This window comes from Nerophis lumbriciformis, linkage group LG20 (assembly GCF_033978685.3).
Source record: "Nerophis lumbriciformis linkage group LG20, RoL_Nlum_v2.1, whole genome shotgun sequence".
Classification (NCBI taxonomy): domain Eukaryota; kingdom Metazoa; phylum Chordata; class Actinopteri; order Syngnathiformes; family Syngnathidae; genus Nerophis; species Nerophis lumbriciformis.
Genome location: NC_084567.2, coordinates 1,787,708 through 1,812,593, shown reverse-complemented (window position 1 = coordinate 1,812,593; position 24,886 = coordinate 1,787,708). Strand labels below are relative to the sequence as shown.

The 24,886-nt window shown below is 41.0% G+C and overlaps 1 protein-coding gene across 1 annotated transcript in view; it reads right to left on the bottom strand.

Moving 5' to 3' along the window:
* Positions 1-811: 811 nt before the first annotated feature.
* Positions 812-24,886, bottom strand: part of phf19 (PHD finger protein 19) — a 35,242-nt gene continuing 11,167 nt past the window's right edge. The window contains exons 6-14 of the mRNA XM_072915319.1: positions 22,093-22,241; positions 21,777-21,872; positions 21,511-21,700; positions 21,382-21,449; positions 17,871-18,017; positions 17,726-17,786; positions 12,210-12,295; positions 12,042-12,125; positions 812-1,323 (exon numbers count right to left, since the gene is read on the bottom strand). Coding sequence (XP_072771420.1) covers positions 1,008-1,323; positions 12,042-12,125; positions 12,210-12,295; positions 17,726-17,786; positions 17,871-18,017; positions 21,382-21,449; positions 21,511-21,700; positions 21,777-21,872; positions 22,093-22,241 — 1,197 coding nt within the window. The 3' untranslated portion in view covers positions 812-1,007. The remainder of the gene's footprint in view (positions 1,324-12,041; positions 12,126-12,209; positions 12,296-17,725; positions 17,787-17,870; positions 18,018-21,381; positions 21,450-21,510; positions 21,701-21,776; positions 21,873-22,092; positions 22,242-24,886) is intronic.

The following is a 24,886-nucleotide window of genomic DNA, read 5'->3' as shown; positions in this document are numbered from 1 at the left end:
TGTTTCAATGCCTCTGGACATGGAATTTAATACCATTTAAGGCCTTAATTTTCTGCAAAAGCCATTAAATGACCTGCTTAAACCCTGGATGAGGACACGTAGATTCTGTCGGTCAAAAACAAAGAATCATATTACAGGCATATCCCGGGCAGCAATATAGGGGCCTGTGTCAAAAACCGGCTGATACAGGGAGCGGGGAAGCAAGGCAGTGGCTAGCTACAGATGTTCGTTAACGGCAGGATCAAGTTGATTTGTTCCTGCTCCTCTACTCTGGAAGGGCAGAAGAAACAGTTTGTGGTTCACTTTACTACAACTCCGACGGATCTGGTGAAAAGTCCGCGCTATTTCCCTGCAACAAAACGACGGTAGGCCGCCTTCCGTGAGAAATCCGGTGCGAGAACAAGCGGGCGCAGGCAAGAAGGCGTGCTAAACGCTAAGCTAGTCATTAAAATAGCTCGAAGCAACAAAAGAACTAAGTGCTAAGTTTAAGAAGTGTAGAAAAGTGCATTACAGCAACAAGTAAGTAGTTATTAAAAGGAAAGTACAAGTATATGATCGATACTAGAGTGGTTCCATCAATATTTTCATTTTCGCACAATCAGTTTTTTGTTTACAAATTTAGGAATGAATTCCCTGTACACAGGAGGACTTGGAGGCCAAAAACCAAATAACTATAATAAGTAGTTTTGCTTTTGTTTAGTTATTGTGTACTATTGACTTTGTTTGGCTCAAACAACCGTATGAATTCATTAAATAAGGAAGTAGTTTATTTATATTTGTCTATGTATGTTAAATATTGCTACACTGTCAATAAGCACTCAGCATAAATACATAAAAGCACAGAACGCTGATCAGTTTCACTGCAAATGTGGCTCTAAAATTCAAAAATGCAAACATGTCGGCAGGTCTTTGCGTGCTGTGGGTCTGAGTGGGAAGATTTCCCATGGACTTTGTTGTGGAAAGGTGACGCCGAGCAAAATTCTAAGGAATAAATAAAAGCCCCGCGTCTAATAAGGCGCTGACCCCTCCCACTGCATCAGGTACTGTACCGCCCCCTCGGCGGTGACGCGGCGAGCCAGCACCTGATACCTCTCACCGCTGATCAGCCGGCATGAGGCGCCGAAATATGACGAGATGGAGGAATGCAGGCGGGACGAGTCGGAGGGGTCTGACAGGAAGGGGGAGGGGTCGACCGCGTATCCCGCGTCGTCCCCGGCGGCGGAAGCTTCTTCCTCGCCGAGATCCTCTCCTGCCTCATTGTGATTGGTCCACTGGTTATTGGCATAGCTGGGCAACTTCCTCTTCCTGCTGCCCACCTTTCGCCTGAGGACACAGGTTCAGAAGGTTCAAAGTTCATAACCAAACAAACAACTTTTATTATATATATATATTAGAGATGCGCGGATAGGCAATTATTTTATCCGCAACCGCATCACAAAAGTCGTCAACCATCCGCCATCCACCCGAACTAACATTTAATCAAAACCGCACCCGCCCGCCCTCCGCCCGTTGTTATATATCTAATATAGACGATGCAAGGCATTAGTGAGGTTAGAAAGCTTTTGCCTGTTAAAGAAAGGAGACTGATCCAATGCAACAGAGACATTCAATGCGTGCCACGCTGTCACGGCCCAGACGCACACCAGTGCGCAATCATCCGGGAGCCGCGCTGAGCGCACCTCCAAGCGCGCCCGCGCCACTCAAACTGCTGCAGGCAGCTGCGTTCTATCTTGTTTTAACATCCTGTGGCACTCTTCTGGGATCGCGGCGGACGAAACTGCTCATGCTCAGGGTGTTTGTGGAGGTTCGGGGTTTTGCACAAATGTGATGCACCATGTTAGATGTCCCGGTTTTGTGACTGTCGTAGACATAAACAGCGTCGCAGCTCTTGCAAATCACGTAGCCAGCATTACTATCATCCTGATTTACAACCTCATAAAAACGAGTCCACGCTGAACTTTTCTGGCCTTTTTTTCCCCTGGTCTTTAGTATTCCCTTTTTTAGTTTGTCGCGTACCACGTTTGCTGCCGGCGTTGCCATCTCTTTTTTTTTTTCTTCTTCTGTTGTGGCATATGCTGCAGGTGCCTGCTCGTTTTTCGTATGTGGGTAACAACATTTAACTATGTATATATATTTACCAATTGGTTTAACTGCCACCCGCCTGAATCTATTTAAAATCTAATTTTTTTTAAATTTTAACCGCCCGACCCGACCCGCGGATAAAATCTAATTTATTTTTATTTCAACCGCCCGACCCGCGGATTATGCGGTTGTGTCCGCAAACCGCGCATCTCTAATATATATATATATATATATATATATATATATTAGAAGGAACGCAAAAGAAAACTTACGGATTCAAATCTACCAAGAACCCACCCACAGTTGAGGAACTAAAGGATTTTGAGAACGACATGCTCAAAATGATACAATCAGTCAAATTCAAGCCAATCCGCAACCCACTCCTCACCAAGCTGAAAAATGACAAGGAGCGCATCAAGAAAGTAAACAACCTCATCATAGCTGCCGATAAAACCACAAACTTCTACAGAATGGACATACCAGAACACCACACCTTACTGGACAGAAGCATCACCAAATCATACAAAAAAGTGCAACCCAACACCTTACAGAACATCCACCTGGAAAATAAAAGGATCGCGGCTGAACTGGACATTGAGGACAGGGTGGACGCCACAGCCAACAAGGAAGCCTTCATCACATTGAAGGACCACAAACCCAACTTCGCAAATAACCCAACATGCCGACTAATAAACCCAACTAAATCTGAAATAGGAAAAATCAGCAAAATAATCCTGGACAGAGTCAACACAAAAATCAAGGACAAAACACCACTCAACCAATGGAGAAATACAGCAGCAGTAATCAAATGGTTCAACAACATCCAAGACAAACAACAGCACAACTTTATCTCCTTCGATATCGAATAATTTTACCCTTCCATCACGCAAGACCTACTGACTCAAGCACTAGACTTCGCCTCAGACTACGACTCAATCACAGGCAACGAAAGAAACATCATCATCCACGCAAAAAACTCCATTCTCATCCACAACAGTACACCATGGCAAAAAAAGAACAATGCAACATTTGACGTCACTATGGGAAGTTTTGACGGAGCAGAAACGTGTGAACTCGTTGGGAGTTTCCTCCTCTCCCAGCTCGCTAGCCTCAATCTGAACCTTGGTATTTACCGTGATGACGGACTGGCAGTGTGTCGCGCCTCGCCAAGGAGCAGCGAGAATACCAAGAAGCGCATATGCCAAATTTTCAAAGAGAACGGCCTACGGATCACGATTGAAGCCAACAAGCAAACCGTCAACTTCCTTGACGACACTTTCAACCTGAGAAATAACAGCTACCAACCATTCACGAAACCCAACACAACACTCCAATACGTGCACCATGACAGCAACCACCCACCCACCACCACGAAAAGAATACCTACCGGAATTAATAAAAGGCTATCGATGCTGTCATCTAGCAAAGCTGAATTTGACCAAGCAACCCCCCCGTACCAAAAAGCCCTTGATGAAAGCGGATACAATTTTACCCTCACCTATGAACCCACGCCAGGAAACCAGCCAAAAAAGAACAGAAAACGAAACGACATCATCTGGTACAACCCCCCATACAGCAAAAACGTCTCAACTAACATTGGACACAAATTCCTCAATCTGATTGACAAACACTTTCCCAAAGACAACACCCTAAGAAAAGTATTCAACAAGAACAACATTAAATTGAGCTACAGCTGTATGAACAATATACGACAAATCATCTCAAACCACAACAAAACAATTGCAAATGAGCCGTCGGCCCCCGGACAGAGCGACTCCAAAACCAACAAAGGCTGTAACTGTCGAAAGAAACCTGATTGCCCTCTCAACGGGGGGTGCTTACAAACATCAGTTGTCTACCAATCAAAGGTAATACGCAAGGACATTAACACATCCGACACATATGTAGGATTAACCGAGGGAGAATTCAAAACCAGATGGAACAATCACAAGGCTTCTTTCAGGAACCAAAACCTGCGAAATACCACAGAACTCAGCAAACACATTTGGGACCTCAAAGACAATAATGTTGAATATTCAATAACATGGCAAATTCTTGCATCCAGCACACCTTACAATAGTGGTAATAAAAGATGCAACCTATGCTTGAAAGAGAAACTGTTTATTATTTACCGTCCAGACCTGTCATCCCTCAACAAGCGCAGCGAAATTGTAACAGCATGCCGCCACAGATGGAAACACCTCCTAGGTAGTAACACATGAGCCAATCACCACGCCCCAACGCCAGCCTGTACCCACCCACTCTGTGCCCTATATAAACCATGGTATGTGAATGCTTCCATTAAAATCTCCTGATGATTGAGGGTACCCCCCCTCATGAAACAGGCCTGTAGAGATGAAATAGTCTTGTGATTTTTTTTCCCACACATACATATATATATATATATATATATATATATATATAGGGATGATGTTCGAAAACCGGTTCTCTCGATGCTTCGATAAGAAAAGGATCCGAATCCCTTTTTGAGAACCGGTTCCCGTTATCGAAGCCACTATACCGTATTTTCGCGACCATAGGGCACACCTTATTAAAAGGCGCTGTCACGCCAAATTTCTTCCCCTTACAAACCCCCCCCCCCCCCCCCATTTACTTCCGGGGTCATTTTCTCTTCCGCCATTTCCTCTTACTTAAGTCATTTCCTCTTACGTCATTGACAGCGATTGATAACACTTTGGCTTTGACTCCCGTCGCTGGAAGGATACTTGTTTTTATTTTTATTTTTTTTATAATATAACGTTAACAAACGTCTGTATTAATCGGACAAATTAACTTGAGGATATTCCTGACTGCACATTTGACGGAGAATTAAACGCTTTTTGATTCGTTTTCCACGGGTCAACGCTACTTCAGGGTTTATTTTTTCTTTCAGACGGACGGGTTTTAGGTTGGTATTGTTGGCAAACACGATTTACTGAGATTCACTCTAACTTCGAGGAAGAACATACCTTTACTGTATGCGGCTGGTCCGTGGTAGCCCAATATTGAGACGAGAGTAGGAGCAGTTTTTAGCAAATAATAACAATAATTGCCAACAACCCCGATAATAACCCTGACATGACTTTGAATTCTCTACAATTATAAACTTTGCCCTCTGTGTCAAGTCACTTTCCGTAATGAGCCAATTATCAGTTGAGGTATAATTGAAGCTGCCTGATAATAACTATATGCCCAATTGTTGGTCCATAATGTAAATAGTAGTGATGGGTCCGGCAACACCGATGCATCGGCGCATGCGTCGAGCTCATAGAGCGAAACCCTGTGTCGGTGCGCGTACCGCTTTTAGAAAGTCACGTGACCAAGCATGAGCTGTTTTGGTCACGTGACCGATACGCCAACTGTGTCGCCTCCTCTGTGCCCTGTGAGCGGCTCTTTTCTACAGCCGGAGAAATAATAACTAAGAAGAGAAATCGTCTAAAATGTAATACGTCGGAAAAACTTCTTTTTTTTTTTTTAATAAAAATGTGTAAAAAAATTAAATTAAAACAATTCCCAGTCCACAATCATCCACAACACGTTCTCTTAGATTTCCATGTTATGATACATGTTCACATCATTTATTGACTGTATCTAAAAAAGATAAAAATATATTTTTATTTAAATGAAGATATGAAATAATCCTAAATGACTTGGTTTATATTATTGTATATACTAGGGCAGGGGTCACCAACGCGGTGCCCGCGGTCACCAGGTAGCCCGTAAGGACCAGATGAGTCGCCCGCTGGCCTGTTCTAAAAATAGCTCAAAGAGCAGCACTTACCAGTGAGCTGCCTCTATTTTTTTTAATTTTACTTATTTACTAGCAAGCTGGTCTCGCTTTGCTCGACATTTTTAATTCTAAAAGAGACAAAACTCAAATAGAATTTGAAAATCCAAGAAAATATTTTAAAGACTTGGTCTTCACTTGGAATAAGCGGTAGAAAATGGATGGATGGATGGGTCTTCACTTGTTTAAATAAATTCATTTATTTTTTACTTTGCTTCTTATTACTTTAGAAATACAATTTTAAAGAAAAAAATACAACCTTAAAAATGATTTTAGGATTTTTAAACAAATATACCTTTTTACCTTTTAAATTTCTTACTCTTCTTTCCTGACAATTTAAATCAATGTTCAAGTAAATTTATTAATTTTTATTGTAAAGAATAATAAATATTTTAGCTTCTGGTTTTTCGACAAAGAATATTTGTGAAATATTTCTTCAAACTTACTATGATTAAAATTCAAAAAAATTATTCTGGCAAATCTAGAAAATCTGTCGAATCAAATTTAAATCTTATTTCAAAGTATTTTGAATTTCTTTTAAAATTTTTGTTCTGGAAAATCTAGAAGAAATACTGATTTGTCTTTGTTAGAAATATAGCTTGGTCCAATTTGTTAAATATTCTAACAAAGTGCAGATTGGATTTTAACCAATTTAAAACATGTCATCAAAATTCTAAAATGTATCTTAATCAGGAAAAATTACTAATGATGTTCCATAAATTATTTTTTTTATTTTTTCAAAAAGATTCAAATTAGCTAGTTTTTCTCTTCTTTTTGTCGGTTGAATTTTGAATTTTAAAGAGTCGAAATTGAAGATAAACTATGTTTCAAAATTTTATTTAAATTTTTTTCGTGTTTTCTCCTCTTTTAAACCGTTCAATTAAGTGTTTTTTTTCATCATTTATTCTCGACAAAAAACCTTCCGTAAAAGGAAAAAAAAAATGTACGACGGAATGACAGACAGAAATACCCATTTTTTTTATATATATATACATTTATTTATTTAGCTATTCTTGTTTAAATCACACTTACGTGTAACTTACAAATGACAATATATTTATTTATTTAAGTGTGTATCAAACTGGTAGCCCTTCGCATTAATCAGTACCCAAGAAGTAGTTTTTGGTTTCAAAAAGGTTGGTGACCCCTGTACTAGGGCATCAAATCAGTGTCAGTTGAGTCGGTCCATAGGTTGCCTGTAGGGATTTTTAATGTCCAGCAGATGTCAGTATTTAGTGACACAGTATCGACACAGTATCAATACAGTTTTGCAATGTGTCGAAACGCTTCATGACGCCTCATCAACCCATCACTAGTAAATAGCACTGCACATATGTACCTCAGTGAAGTCAGATGACCCGTGGTCAGACAAACGACAATATTTGTCTTAATGAAATCAAACAATGGATGTCCGCTAACTTCTTGCAACTCAACGCCAAGAAAACGGAAATGCTGATTATCGGTCCTGCTAAACACCGACATTTATTTGATAATACCACCTTAACATTTGACAACCAAACAATTACACAAAGCGACTCAGTAAAGAATCTGGGTATTATCTTCCACCCAACTCTCTCCTTTGAGTCACACATTAAGAGTGTTACTAAAACGGCCTTCTTTCATCTCCGTAATATCGCTAAAATTCGTTCCATTTTGTCCACTAGCGACGCTGAGATCATTATTCATGCGTTCGTTACGTCTCGTCTCGATTACTGTAACGTATTATTTTGGGGTCTCCCTATGTCTAGCATTAAAAGATTACAGTTGGTACAAAATGCGGCTGCTAGACTTTTGACAAGAACAAGAAAGTTTGATCATATTACGCCTATACTGGCTCACCTGCACTGGCTTCCTGTGCACTTAAGATGCGACTTTAAGGTTTTACTACTTACGTATAAAATACTACACGGTCTAGCTCCGTCCTATCTTGTCGATTGTATTGTACCATATGTCCCGGCAAGAAATCTGCGTTCAAAGAACTCCGGCTTATTAGTGAGTCCCAGAGCCCAAAAAAAGTCTGCGGGCTGTAGAGCGTTTTCTATTCGGGCTCCAGTACTATGGAATGCCCTCCCGGTAACAATTAGAGATGCTACCTCAGTAGAAACATTTAAGTCCCATCTCAAAACTCATTTGTATACTCTAGCCTTTGAATAGCCCCCCTTTTTTAGACCAGTTGATCTGCCGTTTCTTTTCTTTTCTCCTCTGCTCCCCCCTATCTCTTGTGGAAGGGGAGACACACAGATCCGGTGGCCATGGATGGGGTGCTGGCTGTCCGGGGTCGGGACCCGGGGTGGACCGCTCGCCTGTATATCGGTTGGGAACATCTCTGCGCTGCTGACCCGTCTCCGCTCAGGATGGTTTCCTGCTGACCCCACTGTGGACTGGACTCTTACTGTTATGCTGGATCCACTATGGACTGGACTCTCACAATATTATGTCAGACCCACTCGACATCCATTGCATTCGGTCTCCCTAGAGGGGGGGGGTTACCCACATATGCGGTCCTCTCCAAGGTTTCTCATAGTCATTCACATCGACGTCCCACTGGGGTGAGTTTTTCCTTGCCCTTATGTGGGCTATACCGAGGATGTTGTTGTGGCTTGTGCAGCCCTTTGAGACACTTGTGATTTAGGGCTATATAAATAAACATTGATTGATTGATTGATTGATTATATGCATCAAGTGTTCATTCAAGGCTAAGGCTAAATATCGAGATATATATCGTGTATCGCAATATGGCCTTAAAATATCGCAATATTTTAAAAAAGGCCATATCGCCCAGCCCTAGTTCAATGATGCCATTTCTGTTTGTCATGTATAATTTTGTCTATTTTGTGTTTATCCTTGAATAAACAGGTCAGTTTCTTGTTACCAACCATTGTGTATTATTCAAACTCCCCTAATTCAGCTGGCTAGTTGTTATCAAGAGTACTAAAACCCTTTTCAACATGATTCTGACAACTAAGTAGGCTAAATACCGTATTTTCCGCACTATAAGGCACACCTAAAAACCACAAATTTTCTCAAAAGCTGACAGTGCGCCTTATAACCCGGTGCGCTTTATATATGGATTAATAATAAGATTCATTTTCATAAAGTTTCGGTCTCGTAACTACGGTAAACAGCCGCCATCTTTTTTCCCGGTAGAACAGGAAGCGCTTCTTCTTCTACGCAAGCAACCGCCAAGGTAAGCACCCGCCCCCATAGAACAGGAAGCGCTTCTTCTTCTACTGTAAGCAACCACCCGCCCGCGTAGAAGAAGAAAAAGCGCGCGGATATTACCGTACGTTTCATTTCCTTTGTGTGTTTACCGTATTTTCCGCACTATAAGGCGCACCTAAAAACCACACATTTTCTCAAAAGCTGACAGTGCGCCTTATAACCCGGTGCGCTTTATTACGATTCATTTTCATAAAGTTTCGATCTCGCAACTTCGGTAAACAGCCGCCATCTTTTTTCCCGGTAGAACAGGAAGCGCTTCTTCTTCTACGCAAGCAACCGCCAAGGAAAGCACCCGCCCCCATAGAACAGGAAGCGCTTCTTCTTCTACTGTAAGCAACCACCCGCCCCCGGAAGAAGAAGAAAAAACGCGCGGATATCACCGTACGTTTCATTTCCTGTTTACATCTGTAAAGACCACAAAATGGCTCCTACTAAGCGACAAGGATCCGGTTCATAAAAAGACGCAATCTCTCCATCCGCACACGGATTACTACCGTATTTCACAGCAACTGATATTCCTGTGAACCGCACTGTGGAACGGGAGCACGTACGGTGAATATTCGCACCACAGGGAATGAGAAGTCATCCTTCACTGTGGTTCTAGCTTGCCATGCTAACTTCCACCCATGGTGATATTCAAAAGGAAGACCTTGCCAAAAGAGACCTTTCCAGCCGGCGTCATCATAAAAGCTAACTCGAAGGGATGGATGGATGAAGAAAAGATGAGCGAGTGGTTAAGGGAAGTTTATGCGAAGAGGCCGGGTGGCTTTTTTCACACAGCTCCGAAGGCGAACACACCTTCACTAAGACGGGCAGACAGCGCCGGACGACATACGCCAACATTTGCCAGTGGATCGTAAATGCCTGGGCAGATATTTCGGTCACAACTGTGGTCCGAGCTTTCCGGAAGGCAGGATTCACAGAACAACAGCGACACTGACTCCGATGACTTCGACGAGACGGAACCGGCCATTTTGGATACCACGCTTGCGCAACTTTTCAATTCGGACACCAAGACGAAGAATTCGAAGGATTTACGAATGAAGAATAACTTCAGAAGGTGAGCGCTATGTTTATTTTGTGTGTTGTGACATTAACGTTCGAGCAACATTATGTTGCTATTTATTGCTCTACACCATTTTGAATTTTACTATGTTTGTGATTGCACATTTGCGTACATTTTGGGACAGAGTTGTTAGAACGCTGGTTTTCAATATATTATTAAAGTTTGACTGAACTATCTGACTGTTTTTTTGACATTCACTTTAGCGCAGCGTTTTTTTGACATTCACTTTAGCGCAGCGTAGGCGCGGCTTTTAGTCCGGGGCGGCTTATTGGTGGACAAAATTATGAAATATGTAATTCATAGAAGGTGCGGCTAATAATCCGGTGCGCCTTATAGTGCGGAAAATACGGTACTAAAACCCTTTTCAACATGATTCTGACAACTAAGTAGGCTAAATACCGTATTTTCCGCACTATAAGGCGCACCTAAAAACCACACATTTTCTCAAAAGCTGACAGTGCGCCTTATAACCCGGTGCGCTTTATATATGGATTAATAATAAGATTCATTTTCATAAAGTTTCGGTCTCGTAACTACGGTAAACAGCCGCCATCTTTTTTCCCGGTAGAACAGGAAGCGCTTCTTCTTCTACGCAAGCAACCGCCAAGGTAAGCACCCGCCCCCATAGAACAGGAAGCGCTTCTTCTTCTACTGTAAGCAACCACTCGCCCGCGTAGAAGAAGAAAAAGCGCGCGGATATTACCGTACGTTTCATTTCCTTTGTGTGTTTACATCTGTAAAGACCACAAAATGGCTCCTACTAAGCGACAGGTATCCGGTTCATGAAAAGACGCAATCTCTCCATCCGCACACGGATTACTATTTCACAGCAACTGATATTCCTGTGAACCGCACTGTGGATACAACGGGAGCACGTACGGTGAATATTCGCACCACGGGGAATGAGAAGTCATCCTTCACTGTGGTTCTAGCTTGCCATGCTAATGGCCAGAAACTTCCACCCATGGTGATATTCAAAAGGAAGACCTTGCCAAAAGAGACCTTTCCAGCCGGCGTCATCATAAAAGCTAACTCGAAGGGATGGATGAAGAAAAGATGAGCGAGTGGTTAAGGTAAGTTTAAGTTTACGCGAAGAGGCCGGGTGGCTTTTTTCACGCAGCTCCGTCCATGTTGATATACGACTCCATGCGCGCCCACATCACGCTGGTTTTTAATATATTATTAAAGTTTGACTGACCTATTTGACTGTTTTTTTGACATTCCTTTAGCGCAGTTAGATGCGGCTTACAACACGGGGCGGCTTATAGGTGGACAAAGTTTTGAAATATGCCGTTCATTGAAGGCGCGGCTTATAACCCAGGGCGCCTTATGGTGCGGAAAATACGGTAACTTGAAACTTTAATACATGCTCGGATAGGCCAGAATCGGTATCGGATCGGAAATGCAAAAACAATATCGGTATCGGATCGTAAGTGCAAAAACCTGGATCGGGACATCCCTAATCCAGACGCATAAATTTGTCCAAATGTGGCCAAGTAGACACAGTGTGGGTTTCCTGGACGTGGTCTACATCGCTAAAAGAAACATCCAAGGAAGAGAATCCCTCGGCCATCTTCCACTAGTTGTTTTAATATATAAATGGCCCGCTTGAATATTCCCTCTTCTTCTTCTACGACTCTCTCCTTGACATTTGGGAAGTCTGTTGTGATTTCCCTTCCTGGTTGCATGACCCGCCCTATCTTGCCTCTGATTGGCCTGTCCCTAATGTTTTGGCCTAATCTTAACCAATCGTGACGCATCATAGAAAACCAACCAACCAATCATGGATGTTCTTAAACGAAAATATTTTTACAGAGATAAAAAAAGACGGATTCCCGACTATAGTCGTAAAAATCCCATGCCTGCAGAAGAAGTGTACCGTACCTGGCTGGCTGGTAGGAGCTACTGGTGATGACAGAACCTGACGTGGAAACATCCGTGGAGTCCTGGTCAACACTCGACGGCCCACTGAAAGGTGACGTTCATAGTCATGACTTATGCAGGTGTGTGTGTGTGTGTGTGTGTGTGTGTGTGTGCATGCACGCTGGTCACCTCCTGAGCTTGTGTAGTTCGTCCAGGGTGAAGTCAAAGATGTTGGCCATGTGGTGATTACACATCCAACTGCATGTCAGCTCATTCTACACACACACAAACACACACTTTGGGTAAACATGTTGTTGCGTTTCGGACCAGTTGTTCCTCCCAGGGAATTCAAGTCACAATTCGCTCCCGAGTTCTTTCCGACGCTTAAAGCTGAGTTGAAAAACCACCAGAGACAGAATAGGTATTTTGTCGTATATATTCTCAAAGCTTTGACAATATACATTTTGATTGAGACCAGTCTAACCCTCGAACCTTCTATCCCGCACACCCAAAATGGTCTCTCTTCCCAACGCCAAAAAACCTCTCTTCCCTTCCACCTCCCTAGCCATAACAAAAGCACAACGTCTCCCTAGCCATAATACATTCCAAAGAACTCAAGGTTAACACACAGAGTTTGCTTGCTGACAGAGCATCAAGAGAAGAAGTGGAAAAGACGAGCTGTTTTCAAATATGACAAGTACAACTTAAATTCGGATATATGTAAATATCTGCCTCCGACAATGTCCAAAATGCAAAATAAGGTGTTTTATTCAATAGCGGTGTCCTGATACAACTTTTAACTCGCAGGTAACCGCCAGTATGAGTCAGTGGGAATCATACAAACCCCGTTTCCATATGAGTTGGGAAATTGTGTTAGATGTAAATATAAACGGAATACAATGATTTGATAATCATTTTCAACCCATATTCAGTTGAATGTGCTACAAAGACAACATATTTGATGTTTTTTTTTTTGCAAATAATCATTAACTTTAGAACTTGATGCCAGCAGCACGTGACAAAGAAGTTGGGAAAGGTGGCAATAAATACTGATAAAGTTGAGGAATGCTCATCAAACACTTATTTGGAACATCCCACAGGTGTGCAGGCTAATTGGGAACAGGTGGGTGCCATGATTGGGTATAAAAGTAGATTCCATTAAAATGCTCAGTCATTCACAAACAAGGATGGGGCGAGGGTCACCACTTTGTCAACAAATGCGTGAGCAAATTGTTGAACAGTTTAAGAAAAACCTTTCTCAACCAGCTATTGCAAGGAATTTAGGGATTTCACCATCTACGCTCCGTAATATCATCAAAGGGTTCAGAGAATCTGGAGAAATCACTGCGCGTAAGCAGCTAAGCCCCGTGACCTTCCATCCCTCAGGCTGTACTGCATCAACAAGCGACATCAGTGTGTAAAGGATATCACCACATGGGCTCAGGAACACTTCAGAAACCCACTGTCAGTAACTACAGTTTGCCGCTACATCTGTAAGTGCAAGTTAAAACTCTCCTATGCAAGGCGAAAACCGTTTTATCAACAACACCCAGAAACGCCGTCGGCTTGGCTGGGCCTGAGCTCATCTAAGATGGACTGATACAAAGTGGAAAAGTGTTCTGTGGACTGACGAGTCCACATTTCAAATTGTTTTTGGAAATTGTGGACGTCGTGTCCTTCGGACCAAAGAGGAAAAGAACCATCCGGATTGTTATAGGCGCAAAGTGTAAAAGGCAGCATGTGTGATGGTATGGGGGTGTATTAGTGGCCAAGACATGGGTAACTTACACATCTGTGAAGGCACCATTAATGCTGAAAGGTACATACAGGTTTTGGAGCAACATATGTTGTTATCATGGACGCCCCTGCTTATTTCAGCAAGACAATGCCAAGCCACGTGTTCCATCAACGTGGCTTCATAGTAAAAGAGTGCAGGTACTAGACTGGCCTGCCTGTAGTCCAGACCTGTCTCCCATTGAAAATGTGAAGCCTAAAATAGCAGAAGGGAGACCCCCGGACTGTTGAACAACTTAAGCTGTACATCAAGCAAGAATGGGAAAGAATTCCACCTGAGAAGCTTCAAAAATGTGTCTCCTCAGTTCCCAAACCTTTACTGAGTGTTGTTAAAAGGAAAGGCCATGTAACACAGTGGTGAACATGCCCTTTCCCAACTACTTTGGCACGTGTTGCAGCCATGAAATTCTAAGTTAATTATTATTTGCAAAAAAATAAATAAAGTTTATGAGTTTGAACATCAAATATGTTGTCTTTGTAGCGTATTCAACTGAATATGGGTTGAAAAGGATTTGCAAATCATTGTATTCCGTTTATATTTACATCTAACACAATTTCCCAACTCATATGGAAACGGGGTTTGTACATACTTCTGTCATTTTGCAGTGTGGAATGTCAAAAAAAAAAAAAAGGTTTGATCAAGTGAAATTAGTGAAAACACTAACATATTTATTATTAACTGTCTGGAATGGATTTATGCTGTCCTTAAGTTGAAGTGGAGTGGTCAATTTTTTTTGGTGGGGGAGCACAATTATTCATGAAGTTAAGCTCATGACGCAGTAAGTTGAATGATGCGGACACGTTTGTTAAGGGATACTTTCTTAATACGCTCCAGCTTTTGAATGATGCGGACACGTTTGTTACTGGATGTGCCTTGGAAACTTCTATGTGTAAATAAGGATAGGATAGGCTTTTATTTGCCCCATATGCAACTACAATGTTTGATACTTGTTTACATTGTGCTGTTTTAGACTGCAATGTTGTTCAATGTATGTCTAGCTCGTGTGCTATTGTGTGCTTATCTGCTGTGTAGCTGCCAGCTACCTTTTGTAAATGACTTGAGTAAAATTAGGGCTGGGTATTTGTTCCCCTGCCGCCACGACTCACGTACAATTCAACGGTGCCATGTTACAGGACCCGGGTTGCGTGTGACGTCAAGCCTTGTTGCCGACTCAGCGGGTGTTCCGCACTTACACACTTGGCGATCACTCCAGCAGCACTGAGAGCGGACTCAGTCAAACTACCTCTAGGTAATGTTGCTTTTTTCAATCGCAACAAAGAAATTTACTTAAAAATAAACACCCCAACCTAAGTAACACTCCACTTTTCCAAAAATGCGCTAGCTTGACGCTAATATACTTTGTCTTTGCTAATGGCATGCTACTGATAAGCATTAGCGATTTTACATGGCGATTTCAACACCTCTAAATTTGTTAATGAAAACCACAACGAAGACGCACGTTACAATCAAAAAGCCGGTGGGTATGAAGTACAATTCTTACAGTGTTAACACTTCTAAGGGCGCAACAAAATACTAGACAGCAAAGACTGAACCGACTAGCCAACACACCATAAAGCAGTGTTTTTCAACCTTTTTTGAGCCAAGGCACATTTTTTGCTTTGAAAAAATGCGGAGGTACACCACCAGCAGAAATCATTAAAAAATGAAACTCAGTTGACAGTTAAAAGCTGTTGTTGCAATTGTTGGATATGACTTTAAAGCATAACCAATAGCATCACTATAGCTCTTGTCTCAAAGTACCGTATTTTCCGCACTATAAGGCGCACCTAAAAACCACAAATGTTCTCAAAAGCTGACAGTGCGCCTTATAACCCGGTGCGCTTTATATATGGATAAATATTAAGATTCATTTTCATAAAGTTTCGGTCTCGTAACTACGGTAAACAGCCGCCATCTTTTTTCCCGGTAGAACAGGAAGCGCTTCTTCTTCTACGCAAGCAACCGCCAAGGTAAGCACCCGCCCCCATAGAACAGGAAGCGCTTCTTCTTCTACTGTAAGCAACCACCCGCCCGCGTAGAAGAAGAAAAAGCGCGCGGATATCACCGTACGTTTCATTTCCTTTGTGTGTTTACATCTGTAAAGACCACAAAATGGCTCCTACTAAGCGACAGGTTTCCAAGACGCAATCTCTCCATCCGCACACGGACTACTATTTCACAGCAACTGCCTAAAGACTTTCAAGAAAAGCTGGCTACTTTCCGTGCATATTGTAAAAACAAGATAGCTGAAAAAAAGATCCGGCCAGAGAACATTATCAACATGGACGAGGTTCCACTGACTTTTGATATTCCTGTGAACCGCACTGTGGATACAACGGGAGCACGTACGGTGAATATTCGCACCACAGGGAATGAGAAGTCATCCTTCACTGTGGTTCTAGCTTGCCATGCTAATGGCCAGAAACTTCCACCCATGGTGATATTCAAAAGGAAGACCTTGCCAAAAGAGACCTTTCCAGCCGGCGTCATCATAAAAGCTAACTCGAAGGGATGGATGAAGAAAAGATGAGCGAGTGGTTAAGGTAAGTTTAAGTTTACGCGAAGAGGCCGGGTGGCTTTTTTCACGCAGCTCCGTCCATGTTGATATATGACTCCATGCGCGCCCACATCACGCTGGTTTTAATATATTATTAAAGTTTGACTGACCTATTTGACTGTTTTTTTGACATTCCTTTAGCGCAGTTAGATGCGGCTTACAACACGGGGCGGCTTATAGGTGGACAAAGTTTTGAAATATGCCGTTCATTGAAGGCGCGGCTTATAACCCAGGGCGCCTTATGGTGCGGAAAATACGGTAGGTGTACTGTCACCACCTGTCCCATCACGCCGACTTATTTTAAAGTTTTTGCTGTTTTCCTGTGTGTAGTGTTTTACTTCTTGTCTTGCGCTCCTATTTTGGTGGCTTTTTCTCTTTTTTTGGTATTTTCCTGTAGCAGTTTCATGTCTTCCTTTGAGCGATATTTCCTGCATCTACTTTATATTTCAGTTGTTTTTATCCTTCTTTGTGTGGACATTGTTGATTGTCATGTCATGTTCAGATGTACATTGTGGACGCCGTCTTTGCTCCAAAGTAAGTCTTTGCTGTCGTCCAGCGTTCTGTTTTTGTTTACTTTGTAGCCAGTTCAGTTTTAGTTTCATTCTGCATAGCCTTCCCTAAGCTTCAATGCCTTTTTTTAGGGGCACTCACCTTTTGTTTATTTTTGGTTTAAGCATTAGACACCTTTTTACCTGCACGCTGCCTCCCGCTGTTTCCGACATCTACAAAGCAATTAGCTACCTGCTGCCACCTACTGATATGGAAGAGTATTACACGGTTACTCTGCCGAGCTCTAGACAGCACCGACACTCAACAACAACACATCATTTGCAGACTAGAATTACTGCTTTGCAAAAAGATTTTTATCCCAAATAGGTGAAACTAGATCATCTCCCACGGCACACCAGTGGTTGAAAAACACTGCCATAAACTACACACTGCAACTGTAAATGTGGAAAAAAAACAAGATATAACAACTGGAAAACAGTTTTCAAAATCAGCTGTGTTGAAATAAAAATAAAAACAATTATTGTATAAACCTACACAAAAGTACCGAAAATTGGTACCGTTGAGTACCAGTATCGATTCCGAGGTACCGGGAATTGGTACCGTATTGGTTCAAATGTGAACGTTACCCATCTGTAACTATAATAGAGGGAAAAAAACAACCTTGTGGCTTATTGGAGGAAAATGTAGTCAAGCTTTACAGAAGTAAACAAACAATTGTATCAGACATGATATCACATTTTACATGCAGGTCCATAGAATACCATACTTGTTTTTTTGCTGTTATTATCGGATCAGGACACTCCTTATATTTTAATCAAGCATTGGGGAACATGATGTTCTTACATTGGGGATGGCGTCTTCCAATAACCACTTTGACTTCCTCTTCCTCCTCTCTGATGAAGCACTGTACACACACACACACACGTACATGTCAACAAAGCAAGGGACTATTTGTGCAGAACTAGAATGAGCAGAGATGTACTTGTACCTGGTCCTAACAACACCCTTCTTACAGCCCCGCCCCACTTCATAGTGAGCACGCTCGGGGAATAGTTTGGAGGGCGGTGTGGGGGGAACGCGCGTCCTCAGACGAAAGATGCACTTCCTCTTCTTGATCTCCTTCCCGCACAGAAACCTGAGCACATGCACACACACTTTCAGTACGGTACTAATAAAGTACTGTGATACTAATGAATTAAGAAAAGGTACTACACTGCCTTTTTTTTTTAAATACCGTATTTTTCGGACTATAAGTCGCAATTTTTTTCATAGTTTATGAAAGTTGCATAATGTTTTTTTCCTTCTTTATTATGCATTTTCGGCAGGTGCGACTTATACTCCGGTGCGACTTATACTCCGAAAAATACGGTACTAGCAGAGGTGGGTAGAGTAGCCAGAAATTGTACTCAATTAAGAGTACTGTTACTTTAGAGATTTATTACTCAAGTAAAAGTAAGGAGTAGTCACCCAAATATTTACTTGAGTAAAAGTAAAAAGTATGTTGTGAAAAAACTACTCAAGTACTGAGTAACTGATGAGTAACATACACACTCATATCATATATATATATATATATATATATATATATATATATATATATACACATTGATATATACAGTATATCATTTATATGTATTTATTTTGCTGTTTTTGTTTACATGTTAAAGGTGTTTTAATGAATATACATGCATGTTTAACATATAGATTCCTTTCTTTCATGAAGACAAGAATATAAGTTGGTGTATTACCTGATTCTGATGACTTGCATTGATTGTAATCAGACAGTCGTGATGATAACGTCCACGTTTTCAAATGGAGGAGAAGAAAAGTTCCTCCTTTCTGTCTAATACCACATGAAAGTGGTGGGTTTTTGGCATCTTATTTGTCCAGCTTCCATATTCGTTTTTATACACTTTACAAGAAATATATTGGCGTCAAACTCCGTAGCTTGCGAGCTTGTTTGCGCTGGCTTTCGGAGACTCTTATTTTGAAAGCGCAGGCGCGATGGAGCGGCACTTTTATTGTGAAGACAGGAACGTCCTCATGTGCTATCAGTCTTTAGGCTTTTGACGGGATGTACGGTTGAAATAAAAAAGTATATTTTTTCCTTCACACTTTTGATTGATTGATTGGAACTTTTATTAGTAGATTGCACAGTACAGTACATATTCCGTACAATTGACCACTAAATGGTAACACCCCAATAACTTGTTTCAACTTGTTTAAGTCAGGTCATGTGACCACCTGGCTCTGTTTGATTGGTCCAACGTCACCAGTGACTGCATCTGATTGGTGGAACGAAGTGAAACGTCACCAGTAAGGCAGGCACTTTGAAGGTCTGTCTGACAGACCAAAACAAACAAAGCGTGCATTAACAGATCGATAAAAATTAGTAGCGAGTAGCGAGCTGAATGTAGATAAAAGTAGCGGAGTAAAAGTAGCGTTCCTTCTCTATAAATATACTTAAGTAAAAGTAAAAGTATGTTGCATTAAAACTACTCTTAGAAGTACAAAATATCCCAAAAGTTACTCAAGTAGATGTAACGGAGTAAATGTAGCCCGTTACTACCCACCTCTGGGTACTAGAGATGTCCGATAATATCGGCCTGATATTATCGGCCGATAAATGCTTTAAAATGTAATAACGGAAATTATCGGTATCGGTTTCAAAAAGTAAAATTAATGACTTTTTAATACGCCGCTGTACGGAGCGGTACATATCCGGTAAAACACGGACGTAGGGAGAAGTACAGAGCAGTTGCGTCTCCCAGTCAGCAGCCCCTCCCCTCTCCCCTCTCCCACACACAACACAGGAGTTGACGACTGCAGCATGAGAGGTTTACTGGCCAGATATACATCGAATATGGAGTTTAAGTAAAAATATATCAAGATATACTTTTTGGACCATGTCATCCAGACCCAGTACACCAGTGGTTCTCAAACTTTTTTTGTCATCCCCCACTTTGGACAAGGGGGAGTTTTCAAGCCCCACCTGCCCCCATCGCCCCAACAGAGCGCTAATGCCAAGCTTTAACATTTTCAAATTTATTGAACATCAAGTTGTATACATTAAAACTCAATAACATAAAATAACATCAAGTTCAATGATAAATAAAATAACTGTGCAGCTGTGGTACAACTTGCATTAAGTTCAATAACAAATAAAATAACTTCCATCAAGTTCAATAATAAATAAAACAAAAGTGTTATAACTTGCATCAAGTTCAATAATAAATCCAAAAAAGTGTTATAACTTGCATCACGTTCAATAATAAATTAAAAAAAAGGGTTATAACTTGCATCAAGTTCAATAATAAATCAAATAACTTGCATCAAGTTCAATAATAAATCAAAAAAAGTGTTATAACTTGCATCAAGTTCAATAATAAATAAAACAAAAGTGTTATAACTTGCATCACGTTCAATAATAAATAAAACAAAAGTGTTATAACTTGCATCAAGTTCAATAATAAATCAAAAAAGTGTTATAACTTGCATCACGTTCAATAATAAATCAAAAAAAGTGTTATAACTTGCATCAAGTTCAATAATAAATCAAATAACTTGCATCAAGTTCAATAATAAATCAAAAAAAGTGTTATAACTTTCATCAAGTTCAATAATAAATAAAACAAAAGTGTTATAACTTGCATCAAGTTCAATAATAAATCAAAAAAAGTGTTATAACTTGCATCAAGTTCAATAATAAATCAAATAACTTGCATCAAGTTCAATAATAAATACAATAAAAGTGCCACTTTGCAATCTTTGCAAAAAATAAAAAGGAGGAGCTATGCATTTGGCAAGACAGGGCAAGTGACAGCACTTTCCCCCAGGAGAGCCACCTTGCTTCACTGTGAAACAGCACGGCTGTATGATCAGCTCCCATTTTCTCACACAGTGCAGAGAACAGTCGCGCTTTCAGTGGTCGTGTTTTGATCAAATTTACCGCGCTCACAACATCTGTTAAAACCTCATTGAGTTCGGGGCTGAGCTGCCTTTGACGCTAGTGCTTCCCGGTGAATGACACAGTGTGTGCCCGTCACATTTTTGTTTCTCTGCAGGCGCTGGCTCTGGCTCGACGACCTTTGAGGTGCGAGTCACAAATGTATATATTTGTGTAATTGTGGTCCACACATTAGCCTGCTACCCATCCGCGCGAAAGTTTGTTCCGCTTAGCCCCGCCCCCATTAGTTACTGTTGCTATGTCTGTCAAACTTTCGCTCGTACCGAGAAATATAAAGCCTACAGTAAAAATAAGTACCGGTAATTTCCATTTATTTATATAGCGGATTTCACAGACAGAATCACAAAGTGATTTACAGTGTGTATAGAAAATGAAAGCATAGTAAAAAAAATTATCTAAGAATATAATAAAAAAAAAAAAAAATTTAAAGTGAAATTTCCTCCCGTTCCTCGCGCCCCACCTGTCATGTCTCTATTCCCCGCCAGTGGGGCGCGCCCCACACTTTGAGAAACGCTGCAGTACACACACTTACTTGCTCTTGTATTTGTTGAGTGCGTCCAGCAGGTGCTGCCCTCTGTCTGCTGGAGGAGTGTTGGACAACTAAATGACAGACCATTTGTTACAACTTGGACAGCTGGTTACTTTTGCTTTCATTCGGTACCTTCCCCAGCTGCAACTGGTCCCAGTTAGAGGAGACGAAAGCCAGGATCTCATCCAGCTCAAAGTATTTTTTCTTGTTGCTCAGCGACAGGTTGTACAGGACCAGGTGGACCACGTCGACCCAGCGGAGGGACAGACGCCGGACGTACTCGGCTCCCTTGTTGCAGACGGAGCACAGGAAGAAGAAGAACCTGAAGAGAAAAGGGGCGTGTCCTCGTTGAGAGATGGAAGGAAGGGCAGCGGTCACCGAGGGAGCCGCGACGTCACCTGTCCCCGAACATCATGCCGTCCTGGAGGCACTGCGTGCACGCTTCATGGAACCACTGCTGGCACTGGAAACACTGCAGCATCTTCAGGTACCACCTGGACACGGACACGGACACGCACACGCACACGCACACACACACACACACACACACACACACACACACACACACACACACACACACACACACACACACACACACACACACACACACACACACACACACACACACACACACACACACACACACACACACACACACACACACACATATCAGCTCCTGGCCGACAGACCTCTTCATCTTTCTCTAAGACTTACTCTCCCGGTCCTGCACAGTAGCAGTAACACTGCTGCTGATTGGTCCGATGCTGAGAGTCCCACTCCAGAGCATCCAGGTCGTACGACAGAACCTGCTTCATTGCTAACAGAGCTTTGGCTATTGGCCCTTTTTTCAGAGCGCCCCCTTTCTGCGGAGAGGGAGTACACACACAACTTCTTGCTATAACAAACAACATGCTGATGTAGACGTGTGTGTGTGTGTTCTTGTATTAGTACCCTTCTTGGGACATGAAGAAGGAAAAGTATCTTCCATATGAGGAGGTGTGAACAAGTGATGACATAAATCATGGTCCCAATAACATTGCATCTAATAGAGAGCCAAATACTAGAGTCTGTGAACATTGCTCCAAAGTCAGGATTTTTTTGTTGATTTAATGTGCATACAAAAGTAAACATTGACAGGTTAAAGCAGCGTTTCTCAAAGTGTGGGGTGCGCCTCACTGGTGGGGCATAGAGACATGACAGGTGGGGCGCGAGGAACGAGAGGAAATTTCACTTTAAATTTTTTTTTTATTATTATATTCTTAGATAATTTTTTTTACTATGCTTTCATTTTCTATACACACTGTAAATCACTTTGTGATTCTGTCTGTGAAATCCGCTATATAAATAAATGGAAATTACCGGTACTTATTTTTACTGTAGGCTTTATATTTCTCGGTAGGAGCGAAAGTTTGACAGACATAGCAACAGTAACTAATGGGGGCGGGGCTAAGCGGAACAAACTTTCGCGCGGATGGGTAGCAGGCTAATGTGTGGACCACAATTACACAAATATATACATTTGTGACTCGAACCTCAAAGGTCGTCGAGCCAGAGCCAGCGCCTGCAGAGAAACAAAAATGTGACGGGCACACACTGTGTCATTCACCGGGAAGCACTCGCGTCAAGGCAGCTCAGCCCCGAACTCAATGAGGTTTTAACAGATGTTGTGAGCGCGGTAAATTTGATCAAAACACGACCACTGAAAGTGCGACTGTTCTCTGCACTGTGTGAGGAAATGGGAGCTGATCATACAGCCGTGCTGTTTCACAGTGAAGCAAGGTGGCTCTCCCGGGGAAAAGTGCTGTCACTTGCCCTGTCTTGCCAAATGCATAGCTCCTCCTTTTTATTTTGCAAAGATTGCAAAGTGGCACTTTTATTGTATTTATTATTGAACTTGATGCAAGTTATTTGATTTATCATTGAACTTGATGCAAGTTATAACACTTTTTTTGATTTATTATTGAACTTGATGCAAGTTATAACACTTTTGTTTTATTTATTATTGAACTTGATGCAAGTTATAACACTTTTTTTGATTTATCATTGAACTTGATGCAAGTTATTTGATTTATTATTGAACTTGATGCAAGTTATAACACTTTTATTTGATTTATTATTGAACTTGATGCAAGTTATAACACTTTTTGATTTATTATTGAACGTGATGCAAGTTATAACACTTTTTTTGATTTATTATTGAACTTGATGCAAGTTATAACACTTTTTTTGATTTATTATTGAACTTGATGCAAGTTATAACCCTTTTTTGATTTATTATTGAACTTGATGCAAGTTATAACAGTTTTTTTGATTTATTATTGAACGTGATGCAAGTTATAACCCTTTTTTTGATTTATTATTGAACGTGATGCAAGTTATAACCCTTTTTTGATTTATTATTGAACTTGATGCAAGTTATAACAGTTTTTTTGATTTATTATTTGTGATGCAAGTTATAACACTTTTTTGATTTATTATTGAACTTGATGCAAGTTATAACACTTTTGTTTTATTTATTATTGAACTTGATGGAAGTTATTTTTTTATTATTGAACTTGATGCAAGTTATACCACAGCTGCACAGTTATTTTATTTATTATTGAACTTGATGTTATTTTATGTTATTGAGTTTGAATGTATACAACTTGATGTTCAATAAATTTGAAAATGTTAAAGCTTGGCATTAGCGCTCTGTTGGGGCGATGGGGGCAGGTGGGACTTGAAAACTCCCCCTTTTCCAAAGTGGGGGATGACAAAAAAAGTTTGAGAACCACTGGGTTAAAGGCAGCAATATATGATAAAACAAGATGGCAGCTAAAGAAGGACTTCACTATTCATCCCCGTAAAAACCCGCCAGGTGAACAGCTGATTTTACGACTTCCGGTGCTGACGTAAGACAAGCCTTATGTGACCATAGGATGAACAAATACACTACACTACTAAGACTATAGTGGTCATTAACAGTTAGCTTCTACAGCTGGGTTGCCCAAAGTGCGGCACTCCTTTGTCATCGGCTTTAAGCACATCACAAAAAAACAAAAAATAGAGATCTCATTTGCACCTCTAGTGGTGAAATCTATCAACATAAGGGTGGTCCCAAAAAGGAGGGATTTTTTTAAATTGACTGTGTGTCGCTTTTAATAGTGCTCCCTCTCTGGTCAACATATGAAATAACAAGTGTGTGTAAAAATTTGAAGTGTTCCCCCTCTGGTCAACATATGTAATAACAAATGTGTGTAAGAAATTGAAATGCGCCCCCTTTGGCCAAAATTCCTTTAAAATTTTTTTAAAAATATGTATATAAAGACATACGGTAATAACGAAGTAAATAATGAATATTAAAAACCAATTACAAACAAAAAATAAAATAAATAAAAGCAGTCTTTTTCTCACAATGTGTTGACTTTTTTCTTATAAAATTGGGAACAATTTCTCATATTCTTTCTGTTTCTGCAATATTGCAATATTTTCTCGTAAAATTATTACTTTATGTAAAATTATTACTTTT